The 25,272-nt window shown below is 39.3% G+C and overlaps 1 protein-coding gene across 1 annotated transcript; it reads right to left on the bottom strand.

The window, feature by feature from the left end:
• Nucleotides 1–568: 568 nt before the first annotated feature.
• On the bottom strand, nucleotides 569–24,895 carry LOC124274983 (mucin-5AC-like). The gene is made up of 10 exons (XM_046710362.1): nucleotides 24,742–24,895; nucleotides 14,530–14,566; nucleotides 13,998–14,150; nucleotides 13,359–13,489; nucleotides 12,925–13,057; nucleotides 11,069–11,286; nucleotides 10,253–10,333; nucleotides 3,134–3,248; nucleotides 905–2,446; nucleotides 569–702 (listed from the first exon to the last, which is right to left on the bottom strand). Exons 1-10 carry the CDS (start codon nucleotides 24,874–24,876, stop codon nucleotides 617–619), a joined length of 2,631 nt encoding a protein of 876 aa, XP_046566318.1. The 5' UTR covers nucleotides 24,877–24,895; the 3' UTR covers nucleotides 569–616.
• Nucleotides 24,896–25,272: the final 377 nt, after the last annotated feature.

The raw sequence follows: 25,272 nt of genomic DNA, 5'->3' as shown, positions 1-25,272 counted from the left end.
CACATAGATAGATCTGATGGTGTACTGGTGCCTTTTGGTAGTTTTGGAATTCTGAATAAAATATTTTGGGCGTTTCCGTGGCAACAAGTTTGACTTAGCCTGAAATTAGTGGTAGTGCTCTTTTCCGGAGCTGAACTCTAAAACCGTTCACTATTTCTTTACCAAACTTGACACATAGATTGGTCTGGTGGTTTACTGGTTCCTTTTTGGTAGTTTTGGAATTCTGAATAAAATATTTTTGGCGTTTCCATGGCAACAAGTTTGACATACACTGAAATTGGTGATAGTGCTCGTTTCTGGAGCATAACTTTAAAAACCTTTCAATACTCTCCTTCCACTTTTCTATATACACACCTAAATATTTCATAACTCGAGACATAATCATAACTCGTATTGATGACTTTGTCTTCTTGTTGGAATATGCATCAAGTTTAAGCCAGTATTTTATGAAACCGTATTTATAAACATTGGAGTAACCATTCACCATAAGCACCAAGTATTTGGATATTGATATACTTTGGTCTAACATCCTAATAATATTGTTAATTTCTCACCCGTCAAAAAAAATCATAAATAAATGCATAGTTTGGTGTTTTGGTTTATACCACCATTTATATCAACTGCATAATGTAAACCAGAGTGGAAAAAGCATGAGATGTATCGATCCTTGCATTTGTGTCCGTTTCCCGGCTGCGCTGGGAACTGGAACAAAATAGATAAGAACATTTGATTAGATCTAAACTAATAGCACTTTTATGTTACAGATTCCGATTCATAGATAGTGAATATGCAATAGGAAAGGAATGACAATGTGATTCATTCAATAAAAACAAACGATTACGCAACTACGATATCAGAACACCATGAAAGAAAGTATTTGCCGCATCCCTTCCTGGTTTCATACCGGGATCTATCGTAGTCGTAGTGGTTGCAGTCATCACGGACGTGGTGGTTGTAGCTAACGTGGGCGTGGTGGTTGTAGTTATCAGTGGAGCGCTGGTTGGATTCGTCACAGGAGTGGTGGTTGTATTTATGATTGGAGTGGTGGTTGTATTTATCGTTGGATGGGTGGTTATATTTATGATTGGAGCGGTGGTTGTATTTATCACTGGAGTGGCAGTTGTATTAGTCACAAAAGAGGTTGTTGTATTTATCACTGGAGTGGTTGTATTGACCACTGGAGAGGGAGTTGTATTGATCACAGAAGAGGTGGTTGTATTTATGATTGGAGTGGTGGTTGTATTTATCACTGAAGAAGTGGTTGTATTTATCACTGGAGAAGTGGTTGTATTTATCACTGGAGAGGTGGTTGTATTTATCACTGGAGTGGTGGTTGTATTGATCACTGGAGACATGGTTGTACTTATCACTGGAGTGCTGGTTGTATTAATCACATAAGAGGTGGTTGTATTTATCACTGGAGCGGTGGTTGTATTTATCACTGGAGTGGCGGTTGTATTAATCACAGAAGACATGGTTGTATTTATGATTGAAGTGGTGGTTGTATTTATCACTGGAGTGGTGGTTGTATTAATCACAGAAGAGGTGGTTGTATTTATGATTGGAGTGGTGGTTGTATTTATCACTGGAGAAGTGGTTGTATTTATCACTGGAGAGGTGGTTGTATTGATCACTGGAGTGGTGGTTGTATTTATGATTGGAGTGGTGGTTGTATTTATCACTGGAGAGGTGGTTGTATTTATCACTGGAGCGGTGGTTGTATTGATCACTGGAGACGTGGTTGTATTTATCACTGGAGCGGTGGTTGTATAGATCACTGGAGACGTGGTTGTACTTATCACTGGAGTGCTGGTTGTATTTATCTCAGGAGAGGTGGTTGCATTTATCACCGGAGAGGTGGTTGTATTTATCACTGGAGAAGTGGTGGTTGTATGTATCACTGGAGAAGTGGTTGTATTGATCACTGGAGAAGTGGTGGTTGTATTGATCACTGGAGAAGTGGTGGTTGTATTTATCACTGGAGATGTGGTTGTATTTATCACTGGAGAGGTGGTTGTATTTATCACTGGAGAGGTGGTTGTATTTATCACTGGAGAGGTGGTTGTATTTATCACTGGAGAGGTGGTTGTATAAGTGGTTGTATTGATCACTGGAGAAGTGGTTGTATTTATCACTGGAGAGGTGGTTGTATTTATCACTGGAGAGGTGGTTGTGTAAGTGGTTGTATTGATCACTGGAGAAGTGGTCGTATTTATCACTGGAGAGGTGGTTGTATTTATCTCAGGAGAGGTGGTTATATTTATCGCTGGAGACGTGGTTGTATTTATCACTGGAGAAGTGGTTGTATTTATCACTGAAGAAGTGGTTGTATTTAACATTGGAGTTGTTGTTGTAACTATCATGGGCGAGGTTGTGCTAGTAGTTGGCGTGATGCCTTTTGTTGTCATTGGCAAGGTTGTTGTAGTTGGCATATCTGAATTGGTAACTGAAATACGAAGAAATGTTTGGCCACTCAAAGCTGTTGGATACATACACTAGGTAAAGTAAGAAATATACAGAGCGACAGTAAACCAGTAAATGAGAATAGTATTCAAATTGCAGCAGTTGTAAAACAATTAGTGAAGTGGTCCTTGTAACCTAAGGCTATGAGCTTCGGTTATAGGGATTTACAACTGGATTAAACTGTGTGATATCCTGCAAATAGTGTTACCTGTGAGTTGGACACGGTCGTATGAACAATACCACCTATATAATCTATATCTCTCTCTCTATATATATATCTATGTGATGAACATACATGAACAGCTTACCACCAGTACGAATCGTTTAAGCATTAAAACAGGCACTTTGACCTGTTTTGGTACGTGGGTGCTAGAAGTGAGGCATTACATGAGTTGCTAATTTTAGAATACAAAAACTATTTTCTATTTCCTCCTATATGCACCTCATGCGCATGAATGTTTATAAAGTTGTGGCGCAAGGTCGTTGTAGGCCAGCAGGAGTAAAGAGGGAATCTATGAGATTAACTTTTCCTGTAACAATGTTCAGCTGGTGCTGATCCACTGCTCTTATATTCCACTACCACGTATTTCAAAACATGTGCATTACTTCTGTATAAAGTGTCATTTGAATATGATGTGTGAATTCTGGAAACAAACATGTAAACACTCACCTACTGTAAACACGGTGGAGGATGTATCAAGACACGGTTGGCATAGCCTCACTCCATGGGTGGAATAACACACGCACCTATCGTCATCCTGTCTGTAGGGGTCCACAGGCTGAATCTGACAAGGGTAAAGAGATGTACGAATGTTGCTGTTGCTGTTGTTGATGATGATGATGATGATGGTGGTGGTGATGATGATGATGATGATGATGATGATGATGATGGTGGTGATGATGATGATGATGATGATGATGATGGTGGTGGTGGTGGTGATGATGATGATGATCATCATCATCATCATCATCATCATCATCATCATCATCATCATCATCATCATCATCATCATGACAGCCCGGACAGCTGTATTAACTTTGACTAACAAAAAACGCAATATGTATTATAGCTTTCTACTTTGTTATTACTGTATAGCGTATACCAGCCGTAGGGCAGCATATGCTCACTTCTTCACCATAACTTGAGATTTTATAGTGACAAAAATACATGTCCCTGGCATAGTGGTATTGTACATTCGGCTCTCCTCTCGCAAGGGATTTCTTGTGGCTGTGGGAAGAGCTTTGTCACTTTTATTTATAAAGTATGTCTGTCGTACCTATTGTTATTACAGTGTGTACTGTGTCTGGGAGAGATATATGGATATATACTGGACAAAATAAGTTAGGGATATTGGTATTATTATGATTGATATTTTATCAATGTGTCAATGAATAAATAGATCATATTTTTAAACTTATCCTATCTCACGACTTGCACCTCTCTCTCTTCATTCGACCATGAGTGGAAACGAATTAAAACTTTGCTCCAGGCCTACCTTGCCCCTCTCCCGTGCTGTGCGTGCCTTCCTGTGTCAGTCATGCTCTCTAGTCCATGACAGCATGAGGCATGCGCAGTCCTCACCGACGTGATCACCTCACATACTCATTCTCTTTCTTATCGCTCCACTGAGTGGACGTGAAAATTTTTTCGTCTGAGATTTGCTCAAAATGGTTAAGCCTGTTCAGGCCAGTAAACGGATGTTTTGCGCCCGTTGTAATACAGTATTTTCAGCATGGGACCCACACACATCGTGTGTTGATTCTGTGGGTGTTTGTGACTGGGACACACGCTGTCCGAAGTGTTCAGGTCTGTCTAATGAGGCGTTTCAAATTTTACAAACGTGCTTGTGCCAGACGTTTGGCAGATAGGGCTAGGACGAATTCTGCGGGGTCTGCTTAGATCGCCCCACCCTCACTGCTCACCGCTCTCAATCGCCCGTCTCTCCTGACGAAGATTTTATGGACGCTTCGTTGGATTCCTATTTATCTGAGAACGTTACAAGGCTTTAGGGGATCTTCCCTCACCCAGTTTAAGTTCTCTTGAGCGTACCAGGGTGGTAATGACCGATATTTCTTCTACGCCAGACCTGCGATCTACATTATCTCGTATGTCTGCTTCTTCGGAACGATAACAGACTTCGAGAACTTCTAAGCATTCATCGTCGAAGCGGGGATCGGCGCGGTTGTAACGTACCGCTCTCCTATTTCCACGGCTGGGAGGAGTCGTTCTAGGTCTCATTCACTTTCCCGAGCCGGCTCACCCCGCCGAGCCGGCTCACCAGGCCGAACCGGCTCACCCTGCCAAACCGGCTCACCAGTACATCTTCGAATGGGTTCACCTGACCGAACTGATTCACGTAATCAATGGGTTCACCTGACCGAACTGATTCACGTGATCGAAGGGGTTCACCAGGACGAACAGGTTCACATTACCGACTCAGTTCACCTCAACATAGGTTTCAGTTCGGCACACCATCAGCGTTTTGATTCCCATAGTCGTTCAGTCTCGCTTGGTCGAGGTGGTTGGCCATTTCGGTCCGGTTTACCTAGACGTACAGTGTGTTTTTGTCAGGGTGATTCTCGTAGTCGAACCTGCCGAACTGGCTCACACGGCCGAGCCGGCTCACACAGCCGAACCGGCTCACACAGCCGAGCCGGCTCACCACAACATCTTCGAATGAGTTCAGTTGATCAAACTGATTCCCGTAGTCGAATGGGTTCCTCTTGCCGTACTGTTTCACGTACTCAAATAGGTTCACCAGGACAAACCGGTTCGCATTCCCGACTCAACTCACCTCAATATGTGTTTCCGTTCGACTCACCACAGCGTTTTTGATTTCCGTAGTCGTTCAGTCTCACCTAGTCGAAGTGGTAATTTTATGGACGCATCATTAGCTGTCTTCGCGTGGTTCCGCCTCATCAAAACGCTCTGTGTTGCCAGTTGACTCACACATCCGATCTACATCGTCAAATAGCCGAACCGATTCACCACACCGAATCGGTTCGCCATACCGAATGGATTCACCAGACCGAACCGTTTCGCCATACCGAATGGATTCACCACACCCAATCGGTTCGCCATACCGAATGGATTCACCACACCCAATCGGCTCGCCATACCGAATGGTTTCACCAGACCGTACCGTCAAATTGCCGAACCGATTCACCACACCGAATCTGTTTGCCATACCAAATGGATTCACCAGACCGAACAGTCCAATCGCCGAACCGATTCACCACACCGGTTGGTTACGCCATACACGAATGGATTCGCCAGACCGAACCGGGCATGCCACGCCATATATGTGAATCGACATTGACTCAGTTCGCCATAATATTAAAACTATTTCTTATCGCGGAAACAGTTCACATCATCGATTCAATTCACAGCACCGAAGCGATTCACCTCGGCGAACATTTCACTTAAGCCTCACTGGTTCATCTGAGCCGTTCTAGATCTCTCCATCAGCTGAGATCATTTAACCGTTTCGGATTACCGAACCGATCCAGATCAGTCACAATTCAGATCACATCGGACTGATTCAGATCACGTCAACTTTCCGGCTCACCACCCTGAACTGATTTACCAGCAGGCTCGTACCGTTTCACCAGGTCGAAGGCTCCCTATCGTCGAACCAGTTCACCTGGCCGTTTAAGATCAATGTACAGAGGTAGTAGCTATGTGCTTCACCATGCCGATTTGATTTACATGTGATGTTAGTAGCGCAGTCATCTAGAGATATCATGCTCGACGCGTGGCGGCCTGACGATCCCAGTTCTCAAGAGTCCTCCGTGACCGGGGCTCATCGCATTCCAGATTTAATCTATCATCCGATCTTCACTTTTGATGAATGATTCGGTTCAACGATTCTACCCTTCGGTGTAGATATCAGTTCTGCAACCACCCCATATGGCATAACTAGATACGCTTGCTAGCCAGGAATACTCTACGACGATCCGATGAGTCTTGTTACTACAGACCATTGGTAACAGCGTGTTTGTGTATCACTGGGTGCAATTGTTGTAGACGGCTCGTCATCTTCAGCTCCCTTTGTTTTACATGATAAGCAAGTTTCTGGACAGATAACAAATGGGTGAAGTTCTTGAGCATGGTACCAGCAATGATTTGTCAAATAGCCACCATAGCTCAGCCCGGAATTTACGGGTTGCGACTCGCCCGATTAACCAAAGACCATGTTGTCCGTATATTTTGTCACTCGTGTGTAACGTTTGCAAATGGCGGACTACTGTTTGTTTACCGGAATTTTGATGATTAGAGTGACTATGAAGTGCCCTTGCAGAATTCTCTTGGTCCCACGAATCGGATACCAAGTCCAGCCTTTAAATGCAAGTAACAACGAACGCTGTCATTCCCGCTAAGAATGACTGTGTCGGGATTTTGATAGCCAGTCGAGAGAGACTGCTTATTGAGGGTGACGGACAGAAACACCTGTGAACGGTTTGACTAGTCAAGCACTGAGTTCAGAGGTCACTGCATTATGCAAGGACTGTCACCAGGCAGCGATCTACTACCTTTATCACTCCACCTGGCGCACCATTATTTTGTTCTGCCCAAAAAAAACAAAAAAAACGTTCCTGAGGTCACCGATCCTACGAATTTCTACAATTTGTTTATAAGGTGAACGTTCCTGTAGATTGACTGACAATCTCCATGCGCCGAACATACTACATTGAGCACTCCGTCCGAACTGACGTAGTTGCTCGACTTATTGAACGTTCTTATATCAGGAGATATCTTTTTGTCAGAGGCAAGAGTGGTTAGACCTCTCATTCCCTCGACCTGCGATGGCCGTGGGGTAGCCTAGTGGTTAAAGCGTTGACTCGTCAAGCCCAAGACCCCGGTTCGATCCCCACATGGGCACAATGTGTTAAGCCCATTCTGGTGATAACAAGCTACCTGCATTGTCGCAGCGTGACAATTGACAACAATATCGACGACTGTGTTCAAGCCCAGCAGGATCCAGTCGTCCTTCCCTTCCACAGACAGTTCATCCTCAAGTTGCTCACGCAATTAGGATGGCTGCTAAATTCGGAGCAATCAGGGGTAACACCGACCCGCTGTTTCTTCTTATTGGGACAATATTCAACACGCCAGGTCATGATGTGTGTGCCCCAGGAGAAGTGGGACAAGATTCAGTGCAACGCACCACTAGTGTTGGTCCAACCCACACCTTTTCGCCAGTGGCAGAAGTTACTAGGGTGGTTGGCGTCAGCACAAGTGCTGACTTACAGGGGCCAGCTGCAGCTTGCCCTCTTCAGATGTTTCTGTGCCCATACATCGGGGGCGACAACCCCAGGGAGTTGATTCGCCTCTTCCCGCAACTTACATTCAGTCTTTTGTTGGTGGATCAATAAGTGGAATGTTTGTGTTGGAGTCTCTAGGGTGCCCTTCATACCGACTCAACACCTATTCGCTGGCACATCTTGCAAGTTGGAAGCTCACTTTCTCCATCAAGTGGCCTAGCAGTGGTCATCAGGAGAAAGGGCCCTTCATCTACAACGGTGGAATTCAGCACTGTCATATCGCCTGTTAGGCACTTTTCGGGACAACTATCAGCTTCAGCAGATGATCACCAGTTGCGATCGTTTCTGCTTTGTGTACAATCTGAATAAAATTCTGAATTTTATTTCTGATTTGTGTCTTCGATTCTTCTGGGACTTGTGAGTTTCGATTCAATTACCCTTTCACCCTCCACGGGGCGGTGTCTGTGGGGGTTGTGTCAAAGCAGGGGATGGCCTCGATACTGGTCGTCAGACCTTGGAAATCGTGGTAATCTCGACTGTTTACACTTTCGCTAAGCTCGTCCTTTCACTTGCATGAAGGTAGTGACTGAACACCCCATTGCTCGGGAATCCCGGTCCCTGGAGCACTTGTGTTTAGTACGTCAATGGGTTCGAACTGACCATCGCAGATCTCACTTTTGAGACGCTGGAGGGTCGCCACCTCACTTACTGTCCCCTGCTCCACGGAGTAATTACATCAGTGAAGTGAATCATTCCCGAAGTGTTACACTTCGTAGCGTTACCTAAAGCATCGCAAGAGCGCCGCCGTCTGCGTAAGAGACTGTTTATACCCTTGTCTACTGCTTCCAAGGCGGAAGTCTCTCGCACAACAATCTCATATTGGCTACGAGCTACAACACTACGAGCCTACACTTTGTCGGTTTTACCACCACCTACGGCAGTCAACCTTCATGAAACCAGGGCATTGACTTCTCATGGCGTTGCATAGCAACTGCTCGTTAACTGCCATAATGGAGGATTGTTTTGGGCGATCTGACACAGTTTTTTCGTCTTATTACCTCAGAGATGTGTCGGTGACGGATATTCAAGGCCTTCATCAGTTTGGACCACTCGTCCTTGCCCAGCAGTTATCAGCGGCACAACATCACAGATAATGAACTTCCTTGTGCTCCGATGCTCTATGGATCCCACTGTGCAGTTGATCCCAAGTCGCGATCGTGTCTGCTTGTGTACAATCTGAATGAATCTGAAAAACTTTTTCAGATTTCCGTCTTTATTTCTTCCGGGATTTAGATTTCTCCTCTCATTTGTTTGAGACTACAGAGAGTCGCCACCTCACTTACTGTCCTCTGCTCCACGGAGTAATTAAGTCAGTGAAGTGAGTCTTTCCCGAAGTGTTACACTTCGTAGCGTTCATGCTCCTAAGTGCCTATACACATCTATGTGATCTTACTGTGGTAAGTAGTGGAAGTCATAAGATGATGTTGTGGTACTGAACGTTAAAATTGTGAGTTTTACCCGATTCAATTTCTCTTTCACCCTCCTCGGACGTTGTCTGTGGGGGTTGTTTGAAGCAGGGCTAGCCCGATACTAGTCGTTGGACTTTTATTACGAGGGTACCTTGGAAATCGTGGGCGATGCGACTGATTACACTTTCGTTAAGCTCACGTCCTTTCACTTTGTGAAGGTAGTGACTGAACACCACATTGCTCGGGAATCTCGGTCCCTGGGAGCAATTGTGCTTAGTAAGTCAATGGGTTCGCCCAGTAACCCTGCATGCGTAGTAACTTGGTAGTTATTGGCCTACCTTGTAGTTGCTTCCCTCGGGTTGTTTGGGCATAACACTTAGCTGTTATCGGCTTGAATTTGGGGTAATCTATGACCCACCTTCCTACCGTGGGATAACTGCAAATTCGTGAGATAGGATAAGTTTAAAAATTTGAAAATTTTAACTATAAATTGTATATTTATATACTTATCCTATCTCACGAGATAAAGTCCCTCCCCACTACATAGATTACCACCGTTCCGGTTTTGTCCTTTTATGGCTCCAAGATCGAGAATGAGTATGTGAGGTGATCACGTGGGTGAGGACTGCGCATGCCTCGTGCTGTCATGGACTAGTGAGCACGACTGACACAGAAGGCACGCACAGCACGGGAGAGGGGCAAGGTAGGCCTGGAGCAAAGTTTTAATTCGTTTCCACTCATGGTCGAATGAAGAGAGAGGTGCAAGTCGTGAGATAGGATAAGTATATAAATATACAATTTATAGTTAAAATTTTCAATAGTCATAATTTCAAAATTTACATACATCCCTAACTATTTTTGTCCAGTATATATACTGAGGTGAACAAATAAGGCAACATCACATCATCGTAATGGTTCCTTTCCATTTTGCACCAATTTTGATTACCCGCAAAACACGGCTTGCGTACGAGCCTGAGCAGGGATATATAAAGTAACACTTGTATTTGTATGCATTCCTTTATTTGCTTCCCCCAGTATAGTTGCTGATAACATACATGGATGACGTATTGTCCAACTGCAATATCACTGAAGGATGCCAAAACTGTGGTATCATTCTGTGAAGGAGGATCGACTTTCTGGAAAGAAAACGTCACCATAATGATTCAGACGCCCACATTACAACAGAGGCAAAACATCTACTCTAATTCCATGTTAACCAGAAAGATGATCACTTAATGCAGTGCGTTAATGTCATCCGGTACCAAAATGTTGAGTATCATAAGGTCATGTCAAAATAATGTGACGGTGGGAAACATCAAGGATAAAGCTGGTATTTTTGAAAATACATGTCCTCCTGTCAGGTTCTAGGTTAAAAACGATCTTCGGCAACCCATGTTTGTCGTGGATCGAGTGGCCATCCTATGACTTGGTTGCTGTCATCGTACCCCAATTACGACGGACGATTATCATGACATCAACCACTGGTTTGTCGTGTCCCGACTCAGTTATTACAGATTATTATAGGCTGCATAGCTAAACTACAGAGCACGCTTGACCGACAAACAACCAAATTAAAGTGACTGAGTGAGTGAGTTAAACTTTAAAGTCACTTTGGCAATATTTCAGCCATATCGTGATTAAAACAAGTTATAGATTAACAATAAGTAAAGATAGATTACATAATCCTGTCATCAAAGGACAGTAAAACAACTAGAACATCACAGATATAAATGTAAACCTAGCAATTAAATCTAAAACATGTTTACTATAGAGGACAACACAATATAAAAATAGGGTATAGATCGCCAACAACTGAAATCAAATTAAATAAATCAAATAAATATAAATACGAGTATATGTATACAACTCACCGTGCCTTGGCAAAAGTAACTAGAATCGATCGACATAATGCATGTCTCTACAGCATTTAGACTGTCATTCTTCGATACCAGCATCACAGTGTATTGTCTGAAGCCATATGTCGGAAGTGCTAGGCTGAATCTGGCCTCGATAGTTGCAGGTGCAGTGAAGTTCACCTCGTCATAGGATAAAAACGGGATCCAGTTGCTTGCAGGTATTACCATTCCCTCTGAAACAAATCAGTGCATGTGCCACATTGTGTCTAATTCATCCCTCATTGGATATAAGGATACACAATTAGGGGGGGGGGGGATTTCTATTCCGCTGAAAGTCAGTCAAGTAAGATTAAATGTGTGGCTTAAATGAAAAGCTGAAGTAAGATAGTGATGAACTTTACTTGAATATACACCATAAGCAATTTTCAGTTGACGATTGTATCTCTCATATAATCCATCCCACCACGATGGTGTTGCATTTCGAGACCAATCTCATCGGTGCAACGTTAGCCTTACCTGCATACACGTGTTCGGTTACTCGACCATGAAAGACAATGTGTATAGTTAACGATTGGTTGATTGGTTTGTTGTTTAACACCGCACTTAGCAATATTCCAGCTATATGGCGACGGTGTGTAAAGAATCGAGTCTAGACCAAACAATCCAGTGTTGGTATAGTTATCGACACAGGCTATTTATAATAATAATAATAAATGCATATTTATAATGCGCCCCTTCCACCCCCTAAGGCATGCTCAAAGCGCTACAGAATATTTACACTGGAGTATTTACAGATGAAGTTATACATAATATACTGAGAAAAGGTGGGTTTTAAGTCTGGACTTAAAAATGTCAATTGTGGCAGAGCTTTTAAGGGCACATGGGAGAGAGTTCCAGAGCACAGGCGCGGAGTAAGAGAATGATCGGTGTCCGAAGGATTTCAGTTTGTAGGATGGGATGACCAGTCGGTTTTGTGTGTTTGAGCGCAAGTTGCGTGCGGGGACATACGGATGTAGGAGTTCAGACAAGTAGGAGGGGAGCCAAACCATGGAGGCACTTGTACGTCAGACAGAGGATCTTAAAGTCAATTCTGGCCCTAACTGGTAGCCAATGCAGTTCTTTCAACACTGGTGTTATATGGGAACGTTTAGAAGTCTTGCTGATGATGCGGGCGGAAGTATTTTGTATCTTCTGAAGCTTATCAAGGAGTTTAGAACTGAGGCCCGAAAGGATGCTGTTACAGTAATCAAGCCTAGATGTAACAAGAGCTCGAACAAGGGCTTGAGTTGCAGTAGTTGTCAGGTATTGCCGAATGTTACCAATGGATCTTAGGTGAAAGTAGCAGGTCCTGCTCAGACGGTTAACATGAGCATCCAGAGTCAAGGAAGAAATATTCTCAGATCATGCGTCTATGACATACTGTGTTGGGAATAGATATTTCTGTTAACGTGAAAACACGTTCAACGTGACCTTGAGCATAACACTAAACAGTGATAATAGCAATTCAATATTCTTACTGATAATCAGTTCAGAGACTCACTATGATGCTGTATGTTTCTACCAGACCAATAAGACACTCAAGAATGTAATTTGTTTCTTTCAGGAACTCTCTATACAGCACTGCTGTTATCATTTTCTATAAAGGCATGCTGTATGCAACACAGACAGTGACAGTACTTTAAGATCATTCGCCCATGACATCCTGCATGCTGTGCTACTCAATTCATTGTAACTTATACCGAAGGTTTTTTTCTGTTCAATTCTGACTCTCGCACTTTGGATAGGCTGCTCTCAAACACTGATAAAATTGTGTCACCATTTCTGTGTTAGTTCTAGCTTGATGATATGACCCAGGCAGGGTGATTACATACTTTGAAATGGCTGCAGCGTGAAGAACTTGGTCAGTCTGGCATCTGGTGGGTGACGTGGAAGGGATGTCAGATCCAACTGATACAGCAGGTGTGACCCGCCAGAGAATCCAACCAGTTTCTTCTGGAACTTCAGCTGTAAGACACGGCTCAGAGGAACTTGTTTCTGGGTGAAGTTTATATTTTTATACACAAATAAGACCTACAATGTCGGATAGCAATTAAGAACTTCTTAATCATGTTCTTCGTGTATATAAACTCACATAGAATATACCTAACATAATCTGGTCAGAGGTGGTGTGAGCTGCCAGAGAAGTTAACCAGCCTCTTCTGAAAAACCAGCTGAGACATTACGCACACATTTCATATGATTTGCGCCACTTTTGTTTTTGCATGAGCAATTTGCGACAAAAGGTTTAAAAAAACCCGGGCATTACCTTTGTACCGCTTACGTCGAACAGAGAATCAGAAAAGTCAAAAATCCTGCAAACTAGTTTAGAGCTGTTATTTGTGGAGTCATAGGTCCGTATTTCAAGAAGAAATGCCCGAATGTGCCCACGTCCAGACCCTGCAAAAGAACACACACATGCATATGTATAAGCATTGAATATATAGATAAATAGTTGTGCTGGGCACAAATATCTGGAGTCCATTATGTATTAATATACACACACACGCCCGCGAAGGCGCGCACACACATACCTGTAGTGCACTAAACAAATATCTGGATTTCATATATATGCATTTACCTACACACACAGACACAGGTATGTATGTATTGCGTGTGTGTGTGTACACATATGCCCATATAGATCATTATATTTCCACGAGCCCACTTCAGATCACAGACGGAAGTTACCTCACACTCAACGAGGAGACTAAAGACATTTGAATGCTACAACAGAATAGCAATGTCAACTCAAAAAAACCCATTTCTAACAATTGTGTCTTTGACACTTTTCTCAGGTTCTGTTGGTATGTTTGGGAGGTAGATCTTATCACATCCACACAAATACCAGTATCCCTACTCATTGGACAGCAAACGTTTAATAACTAACTTTGTAACGTATTACTACCTTCTGTAGTTTCTGATATTTCCCATTCTATGATCATCTGGGGGCTGCTATTGCTTTTTGGGTCTTTAATAAGCCCTCCATGTACCGACAAGGAAGCAGGAGCTGTAGCTGGTATGTCACCCTCTAGATGTGGTGGAAGGCTGCCATTACATCCTATGTGTATGTAAGCAAACAATGGTAAACTCGTAGAACGAGTAGGATAAGCATTGTGTCACAATGGTATCTCTACGTATGTAATAAATCGGGCAATCAGCAATCTCTGAATACAATTTCTAATTTAAAAGAAAGTGGACAGTTAGGGCTTGTAAAGAACATAATTAAGAATTTTTAGAGGCAATAAATTTGTTGAGTTTCCTAATGCAACTATGAAACTTTATCCTTACAAGTTAAATATTACATTCCATTCATATTTTAAAACATGCTGCATTATGTAAGCCCGTTACGAAGCAACAATATCGTTATGTATAAATGTTGAGTAAACTCGGTGGTTTTAATGTTCTAGAGGAAAGAATAATCCAAGCATATGACGCACGGTCTGTCCCATATAGTGCGCAGGTCAAAGGCTGACTCTGAAATTTAAGAAGACACAAATGAATACCCAATCACACATTGTCAACTGGACCAAGACGTGTAAGAATCTTGGCTGCGACACTTCCAGCTTATGCTGTGGAGTGTAAGGTGTGGATTCTACAATGTCTGTTATATGTGACACATGTTTATTACCATATGAAGTAAACTTAAAACAACTACATTGAATTTTGCTATGTCCGTTATGTCTGATACATGTTTACCGTCAAAAGAAGTAACCTTATATGACATGCATTCGGCTTCGTTATGTCTAAAAATGGGGTACATGTTAACCGCAAATGAAGTAAACTTTAGTAACTACAGCCAACATCGTTATGGTACATGATTATTATCAAATGAAGTAAACTTTAGTAACTACAGCCAACATCGTTATGGTACATGACTATTATCAATGAAGTAAACTTTAGTAACTACAGCCAACATCGTTATGGTACATGATTATTATCAATGAAGTAAACTTTAGTAACTACAGCCAACATCGTTATGGTACACGACTATTATCAATGAAGTAAACTTTAGTAACTACAGCCAACATCGTTATGGTACATGACTATTATCAATGAAGTAAACTTTAGTAACTACAGCCAACATCGTTATGGTACATGACTATTATCAATGAAGTAAACTTTAGTAACTACAGCCAACATCGTTATGGTACATGACTATTATCAATGAAGTAAACTTTAGTAACTACAGCCAACATCGTTATGGTACATGACTATTATCAATGAAGTAAACTTTAGTAACTACAGTCAACATCGTTATGGTACACGACTATTATCAATGAAGTAAACTTTAGTAACTACAGCCAACATCGTTATGGTACACGACTATTATCAATGAAGTAAACTTTAGTAACTACAGCCAACATCGTTATGGTACATGACTATTATCAATGAAGTAAACTTTAGTAACTACAGCCAACATCGTTATGGTACACGACTATTATCAATGAAGTAAACTTTAGTAACTACAGCCAACATCGTTATGGTACATGACTATTATCAATGAAGTAAACTTTAGTAACTACAGCCAACATCGTTATGGTTATGGTACATGACTATTATCAATGAAGTAAACTTTAGTAACTACAGTCAACATCGTTATGGTACACGACTATTATCAAATGAAGTAAACTTTAGTAACTACAGCCAACATCGTTATGGTACATGACTATTATCAATGAAGTAAACTTTAGTAACTACAGCCAACATCGTTATGGTACATGACTATTATCAATGAAGTAAACTTTAGTAACTACAGCCAACATCGTTATGGTACACGACTATTATCAATGAAGTAAACTTTAGTAACTACAGCCAACATCGTTATGGTACATGATTATTATCAATGAAGTGAAACTTTAGTAACTACAGCCAACATCGTTATGGTACATGACTATTATCAATGAAGTAAACTTTAGTAACTACAGCCAACATCGTTATGGTACATGACTATTATCAATGAAGTAAACTTTAGTAACTACAGCCAACATCGTTATGGTACATGACTATTATCAATGAAGTAAACTTTAGTAACTACAGCCAACATCGTTATGGTACACGACTATTATCAATGAAGTAAACTTTAGTAACTACAGTCAACATCGTTATGGTACATGACTATTATCAATGAAGTAAACTTTAGTAACTACAGCCAACATCGTTATGGTACATGACTATTATCAATGAAGTAAACTTTAGTAACTACAGCCAACATCGTTATGGTACGACTATTATCAATGAAGTAAACTTTAGTAACTACAGCCAACATCGTTATGGTACATGATTATTATCAATGAAGTAAACTTTAGTAACTACAGTCAACATCGTTATGGTACATGACTATTATCAATGAAGTAAACTTTAGTAACTACAGCCAACATCGTTATGGTACATGACTATTATCAATGAAGTAAACTTTAGTAACTACAGCCAACATCGTTATGGTACACGACTATTATCAATGAAGTAAACTTTAGTAACTACAGTCAACATCGTTATGGTACATGACTATTATCAATGAAGTAAACTTTAGTAACTACAGCCAACATCGTTATGGTACACGACTATTATCAATGAAGTAAACTTTAGTAACTACAGCCAACATCGTTATGGTACATGATTATTATCAATGAAGTAAACTTTAGTAACTACAGTCAACATCGTTATGGTACATGACTATTATCAATGAAGTAAACTTTAGTAACTACAGCCAACATCGTTATGGTACATGACTATTATCAATGAAGTAAACTTTAGTAACTACAGTCAACATCGTTATGGTACATGACTATTATCAATGAAGTAAACTTTAGTAACTACAGCCAACATCGTTATGGTACACGACTATTATCAATGAAGTAAACTTTAGTAACTACAGCCAACATCGTTATGGTACATGACTATTATCAATGAAGTAAACTTTAGTAACTACAGTCAACATCGTTATGGTACATGACTATTATCAATGAAGTAAACTTTAGTAACTACAGCCAACATCGTTATGGTACATGATTATTATCAATGAAGTAAACTTTAGTAACTACAGTCAACATCGTTATGGTACACGACTATTATCAATGAAGTAAACTTTAGTAACTACAGTCAACATCGTTATGGTACACGACTATTATCAATGAAGTAAACTTTAGTAACTACAGCCAACATCGTTATGGTACATGACTATTATCAATGAAGTAAACTTTAGTAACTACAGCCAACATCGTTATGGTACATGATTATTATCAATGAAGTAAACTTTAGTAACTACAGCCAACATCGTTATGGTACACGACTATTATCAATGAAGTAAACTTTAGTAACTACAGCCAACATCGTTATGGTACATGATTATTATCAATGAAGTAAACTTTAGTAACTACAGCCAACATCGTTATGGTACATGACTATTATCAATGAAGTAAACTTTAGTAACTACAGCCAACATCGTTATGGTACACGACTATTATCAATGAAGTAAACTTTAGTAACTACAGTCAACATCGTTATGTACAACTATTATCAATGAAGTAAACTTTAGTAACTACAGCCAACATCGTTATGGTACACGACTATTATCAATGAAGTAAACTTTAGTAACTACAGCCAACATCGTTATGGTACACGACTATTATCAATGAAGTAAACTTTAGTAACTACAGCCAACATCGTTATGGTACATGACTATTATCAATGAAGTAAACTTTAGTAACTACAGCCAACATCGTTATGGTACACGACTATTATCAATGAAGTAAACTTTAGTAACTACAGCCAACATCGTTATGGTACATGACTATTATCAATGAAGTAAACTTTAGTAACTACAGCCAACATCGTTATGGTACGACTATTATCAATGAAGTAAACTTTAGTAACTACAGCCAACATCGTTATGGTACATGACTATTATCAATGAAGTAAACTTTAGTAACTACAGTCAACATCGTTATGGTACATGACTATTATCAAATGAAGTAAACTTTAGTAACTACAGCCAACATCGTTATGGTACATGATTATTATCAATGAAGTAAACTTTAGTAACTACAGCCAACATCGTTATGGTACATGACTATTATCAATGAAGTAAACTTTAGTAACTACAGCCAACATCGTTATGGTACACGACTATTATCAATGAAGTAAACTTTAGTAACTACAGCCAACATCGTTATGGTACACGACTATTATCAATGAAGTAAACTTTAGTAACTACAGCCAACATCGTTATGGTACACGACTATTATCAATGAAGTAAACTTTAGTAACTACAGCCAACATCGTTATGGTACATGACTATTATCAATGAAGTAAACTTTAGTAACTACAGCCAACATCGTTATGGTACACGACTATTATCAATGAAGTAAACTTTAGTAACTACAGCCAACATCGTTATGGTACACGACTATTATCAATGAAGTAAACTTTAGTAACTACAGCCAACATCGTTATGGTACATGACTATTATCAATGAAGTAAACTTTAGTAACTACAGCCAACATCGTTATGGTACATGACTATTATCAATGAAGTAAACTTTAGTAACTACAGCCAACATCGTTATGGTACACGACTATTATCAAATGAAGTAAACTTTAGTAACTACAGCCAACATCGTTATGGTACATGACTATTATCAATGAAGTAAACTTTAGTAACTACAGCCAACATCGTTATGGTACACGACTATTATCAAATGAAGTAAACTTTAGTAACTACAGCCAACATCGTTATGGTACATGACTATTATCAATGAAGTAAACTTTAGTAACTACAGCCAACATCGTTATGGTACATGACTATTATCAATGAAGTAAACTTTAGTAACTACAGCCAACATCGTTATGGTACACGACTATTATCAATGAAGTAAACTTTAGTAACTACAGCCAACATCGTTATGGTACATTACTATTATCAATGACTATTATCAATGAAGTAAACTTTAGTAACTACAGCCAACATCGTTATGGTACACGACTATTATCAATGAAGTAAACTTTAGTAACTACAGCCAACATCGTTATGGTACACGACTATTATCAATGAAGTAAACTTTAGTAACTACAGCCAACATCGTTATGGTACATGATTATTATCAATGAAGTAAACTTTAGTAACTACAGCCAACATCGTTATGGTACATGACTATTATCAAATGAAGTAAACTTTAGTAACTACAGCCAACATCGTTATGGTACATGACTATTATCAAATGAAGTAAACTTTAGTAACTACAGCCAACATCGTTATGGTACACGACTATTATCAAATGAAGTAAACTTTAGTAACTACAGTCAACATCGTTATGGTACATGACTATTATCAATGAAGTAAACTTTAGTAACTACAGCCAACATCGTTATGGTACACGACTATTATCAATGAAGTAAACTTTAGTAACTACAGCCAACATCGTTATGGTACATGATTATTATCAATGAAGTAAACTTTAGTAACTACAGCCAACATCGTTATGGTACATGACTATTATCAATGAAGTAAACTTTAGTAACTACAGCCAACATCGTTATGGTACATGATTATTATCAATGAAGTAAACTTTAGTAACTACAGCCAACATCGTTATGGTACATGACTATTATCAATGAAGTAAACTTTAGTAACTACAGCCAACATCGTTATGGTACACGACTATTATCAATGAAGTAAACTTTAGTAACTACAGCCAACATCGTTATGGTACACGACTATTATCAATGAAGTAAACTTTAGTAACTACAGCCAACATCGTTATGGTACATGATTATTATCAAATGAAGTAAACTTTAGTAACTACAGCCAACATCGTTATGGTACACGACTATTATCAATGAAGTAAACTTTAGTAACTACAGTCAACATCGTTATGGTACACGACTATTATCAATGAAGTAAACTTTAGTAACTACAGCCAACATCGTTATGGTACATGATTATTATCAAATGAAGTAAACTTTAGTAACTACAGCCAACATCGTTATGGTACACGACTATTATCAATGAAGTAAACTTTAGTAACTACAGCCAACATCGTTATGGTACATGATTATTATCAAATGAAGTAAACTTTAGTAACTACAGCCAACATCGTTATGGTACACGACTATTATCAATGAAGTAAACTTTAGTAACTACAGCCAACATCGTTATGGTACATGATTATTATCAATGAAGTAAACTTTAGTAACTACAGCCAACATCGTTATGGTACATGACTATTATCAATGAAGTAAACTTTAGTAACTACAGCCAACATCGTTATGGTACATGACTATTATCAATGAAGTAAACTTTAGTAACTACAGCCAACATCGTTATGGTACATGACTATTATCAATGAAGTAAACTTTAGTAACTACAGTCAACATCGTTATGGTACACGACTATTATCAATGAAGTAAACTTTAGTAACTACAGCCAACATCGTTATGGTACATGACTATTATCAATGAAGTAAACTTTAGTAACTACAGCCAACATCGTTATGGTACATGACTATTATCAATGAAGTAAACTTTAGTAACTACAGCCAACATCGTTATGGTACATGACTATTATCAATGAAGTAAACTTTAGTAACTACAGCCAACATCGTTATGGTACACGACTATTATCAATGAAGTAAACTTTAGTAACTACAGTAAACTTTAGTAACATCGTTATGGTACACGACTATTATCAATGAAGTAAACTTTAGTAACTACAGTCAACATCGTTATGGTACACGACTATTATCAATGAAGTAAACTTTAGTAACTACAGCCAACATCGTTATGGTACACGACTATTATCAATGAAGTAAACTTTAGTAACTACAGCCAACATCGTTATGGTACACGACTATTATCAATGAAGTAAACTTTAGTAACTACAGCCAACATCGTTATGGTACATGATTATTATCAATGAAGTAAACTTTAGTAACTACAGCCAACATCGTTATGGTACACGACTATTATCAATGAAGTAAACTTTAGTAACTACAGCCAACATCGTTATGGTACATGATTATTATCAAATGAAGTAAACTTTAGTAACTACAGCCAACATCGTTATGGTACATCGTTATGGTACACGATTATTATCAATGAAGTAAACTTTAGTAACTACAGCCAACATCGTTATGGTACATGATTATTATCAATGAAGTAAACTTTAGTAACTACAGCCAACATCGTTATGGTACACGACTATTATCAATGAAGTAAACTTTAGTAACTACAGCCAACATCGTTATGGTACACGACTATTATCAATGAAGTAAACTTTAGTAACTACAGCCAACATCGTTATGGTACATGACTATTATCAATGAAGTAAACTTTAGTAACTACAGTCAACATCGTTATGGTACATGATTATCAATGAAGTAAACTTTAGTAACTACAGCCAACATCGTTATGGTACATGACTATTATCAATGAAGTAAACTTTAGTAACTACAGCCAACATCGTTATGGTACATGACTATTATCAATGAAGTAAACTTTAGTAACTACAGCCAACATCGTTATGGTACACGACTATTATCAATGAAGTAAACTTTAGTAACTACAGCCAACATCGTTATGGTACACGACTATTATCAAATGAAGTAAACTTTAGTAACTACAGCCAACATCGTTATGGTACATGACTATTATCAATGAAGTAAACTTTAGTAACTACAGCCAACATCGTTATGGTACACGACTATTATCAATGAAGTAAACTTTAGTAACTACAGCCAACATCGTTATGGTACACGACTATTATCAATGAAGTAAACTTTAGTAACTACAGCCAACATCGTTATGGTACATGATTATTATCAAATGAAGTAAACTTACATTAACTACATTTAACTTCGCTATGTATATAATCAGGGAGACTATATAACGGGGAGTGGTCACTCCTGGAAAAGCCCCTTAGCGTATGCCTCGGCTCGTCACGTGACCAGTGTAGCCAATATGGCGACAGCGTAGTTTTCAAGATTAAGCTTGTTTTATTTTCAACAGCTGATTACATTCGCTAAGTGTTGTGACAACTGAAAACTTACATGTAGAAGATAAGTTACCTATTCTGTCACTTCATTTTAAGTCAAATAATTGTTATTAGTGTCAGTATTAGTAGAGCAGATTTGTATTAAAGTTTCAAGTCGGCATGGTGTAGCCAGAGACCATATGGTCTCTGGTGTAGCTGACTGGCTTCAGTTCTCGGTACACAGCGAAGAAAGACTAAATTCTATCGCTAAAAACTTCTTTCACATATTCGTTTATGAGGGGGATATACCACCAGGTGAAAGGTGTTTGCAAGTAATAATGATAGTTTAATAATTTAAAAACAATTGTTAGGGTGTATTTGAGGTGTGTGAAAAATATGACATATCGCCGATCTGTTCTGATCCGCCATTGATGCTTGTGATGCTTGAGTGTTATAGTTCTACAACTTCTTTCTTTCTTGTTGATCTTAGTATTTGACAAAACTGGAATGGTGTTTACAACGCTTTGTGATAGTTCTAAACTTTCTGTTTTTGAGGGGTGTGTGACAGTGTCACTTAACATTCTATCAATGTCCATGCCATTCCACACATGCAATACGATATCTGAATTAATTACTAATGTAAAAAAAATGTTTTAAAGTAGATTTTTAAAAAAAGGACAGCTGATGTTAACACATGTGCTCTACCGATAGTTTTGCGTTCTTTCACATGTTTGGGGAGGGATGGCCGTGGTGTATCATTTATTTTTTCATTCATTCACATATGTGTTTCTTTGTTTTGTTCTTTTTCTTTATTTCTTTCGTTCATTCATTCACATATAACTCTTGATCTTCATTCATTCATTCATTAATCTAAAATTCCGACTGATACAATACACTGGCCAAAGTACTGTTAAACGCAACCGAAGTTGCACTGGGAACGAATCAAGTCAATGTGTGCTTTGGAGCATGACGAGGCACACGCTAGTCAGTACAAATGGGAAAGAATGCAAGCGAGTGACCTATCCCTGTTGTAGATTATCCCTGATATAATATATGGTACATGTTTGCTATGAAATGAAGTAAACCTACATTAACTACATTTACGTGCATTATATATATGATATGATGCCTGTTTATTCTCAAATGTAGTTACTGTAAACTTACATTATCCTAGACAGGAATACTTTGAGTTACCGTTCCCTGAATTGCATTATTGTACAGGGTGATACAAGAACATCATCGAAAGGAATTCAGCACGCCATCTGAAATTCCACGTCGGGACTGGCAGAATCCTGACTGCCTCAGGGCCAGAATCTACCGTTGTTTCGGTTATATATCGATTGATTTTATTTCAATTAATCATGCATGCGAACTTCTTTGAGAGGCATTTTAGAAGTTGAATAGGTGAAGGAAAACCAAGTTCTATGGGTCGTGAAGTTCTTTCTCTGTCTTCTTCTCTCATACTTATTAATTACCATCTCAGTATAACTCAACTATTGTATAAACTCATTCTTTCTGCATATTGTTTTAATCACTATCGCTCTGTACATCAACCTACTCTGCTCAAATCACTAATATAGCAATCCAAATTATACTATCCCCAAAAGAGAAACGCATAGGCTTTTTGTATTTTGAAAAATCTATTAATTACCAATTGTGTTCAAACAATCTTCAAAATATGTAACAAAGTGTCGATAACATGATTTTACACGATTGCACAAGAGAAAAATCGACTTTACCTAAAAAATGTTCATTTGATGAGATTTTATACAAGAATTAAAAAGGCATCGCCACAATGCCACAGAAATCACATTCCAGTTGAAATTGTGCAGCAAAGAGCACGCACTGTCTGGCTATAGAAATCCAGATTATTTCGGAAATTTGAATTCGTTTTGAAGGAGTTTCAAGGTCAAATCACTACGCCACGTCTTGACGCTGCGACACGGATCACCGCCGTTGACAGAATGCACGATGGAGATTACCAACGTTCAGTTGCCAGGCGTCAGAATGTTAGTCTGAGCACGATATCATTGCTTGCACCTCGTTACAACCAAACAGGTATAACAATTGACCGTCCCCGTACAGGCAGACCTCAGCCCAAGATCGGTAATCCGAGTACTACATTTGCGTGATCGTACTGCCATGGGTGAGAGCACAGCAGCCAGGGTGCCTAGACTTCGGAAGATATCCGTCAAACTGTACGGAACAGGTTGAGAGAGATTGGACTGTGTGCCAGGAGACCCGAAGTCGGGACCATGCTACGTGGTCACCATCGCTCTCAACGTCCCCTTTATCTAGAATCGTCAACTAGGCTGTATAGACATTACCTTCTTCTAAACTGAAAATCCATGTACTAAAGTCTATTTGTGGACGAGTTATACATGTTTGAAAATACAACATTTTCGCAGCAGATTTCTGGGTTGTGCGTTTCTTTTTTTGGAATAGTATACATCAACCTTGTCAATTGTATATATCCATTGAACCTGGTTTTCCTTCATGTATACGAACATTGAATTAAAGTAATCAAGAAAGTAAGTCACTGACTATTGTTATCCTGGATTTCGCATTTCCCTTTAAAAAAATGTCTTTGCGGAATGTTTCCAAAACATTTGCGTTTGACTATGACAACTCTATGTCGATACATACCTTTAAGAATAAATGATCCAAGACATATTTCTACTTACCGGCGTTCCCCATACAGCAAACCTCTCTTGCAGGAGAGTCCCTGAGCAGTTGCCATGCACAGTAAAATTCTCATATGAGAATGTAACAGGTACAAAGTAACCCACAATCAGTAACCAAGCAGAACAAACCAACATGATGTCTTCAGGAAGGACTGGCATGAAGTGACCAATGACATGACGTCATATTTATTTATGTCGACAGCTAATGTAAGACACAGTGTTCTCCCCGTGTTATTCATTGTCACCGTTCAAAGAATTCAATCAGGTGACTGAATTCCTGTGCAAACCTGCAATGCTAGGTCTCCAGTTGTCAAGCACCACAGTGTAAAGCACAATAGGGGAGTATGTAATACCTCTATCTGACGTCTCAGTATATACTGCCGTGTTTGCTATTTGTTGGAATGAACAGATCGTGCCAATGTCCACTGACAAAAGGCATAAACATGCGTGGCCACAGTGTTGCGTAACATTTGTACTTATTTTACCGACTTATCTTACCAACGATGATGTTATTTAAAGCATGCGTACAAT

Source organism: Haliotis rubra, unplaced genomic scaffold (genome assembly GCF_003918875.1).
Source record: "Haliotis rubra isolate DU_JTF1 unplaced genomic scaffold, ASM391887v1 Scf1042, whole genome shotgun sequence".
In the NCBI taxonomy this organism is placed as follows: Eukaryota; Metazoa; Mollusca; class Gastropoda; order Lepetellida; family Haliotidae; genus Haliotis; species Haliotis rubra.
Note: the sequence above shows the minus strand (reverse complement) of the source record. Positions and strands in the feature narration are given on the sequence as shown.

What these genes read in the sequence shown, in the direction of transcription:
- LOC124274983 (XM_046710362.1), bottom strand. Translation starts at nt 24,876, where the DNA reads ATGTTGGTTTGTTCTGCTTGGTTACTGATTGTGGGTTACTTTGTACCT. An exon ending in TTGCTGTATGGGGAACGCCG is followed by an intron (nt 14,567 to 24,741) that starts GTAAGTAGAAAT and finishes CTTAAATTTCAG; the next exon opens with AGTCAGCCTTTGACCTGCGC. An exon ending in TACGACTACGATAGATCCCG is followed by an intron (nt 703 to 904) that starts GTATGAAACCAG and finishes ATTTTGTTCCAG; the next exon opens with TTCCCAGCGCAGCCGGGAAA.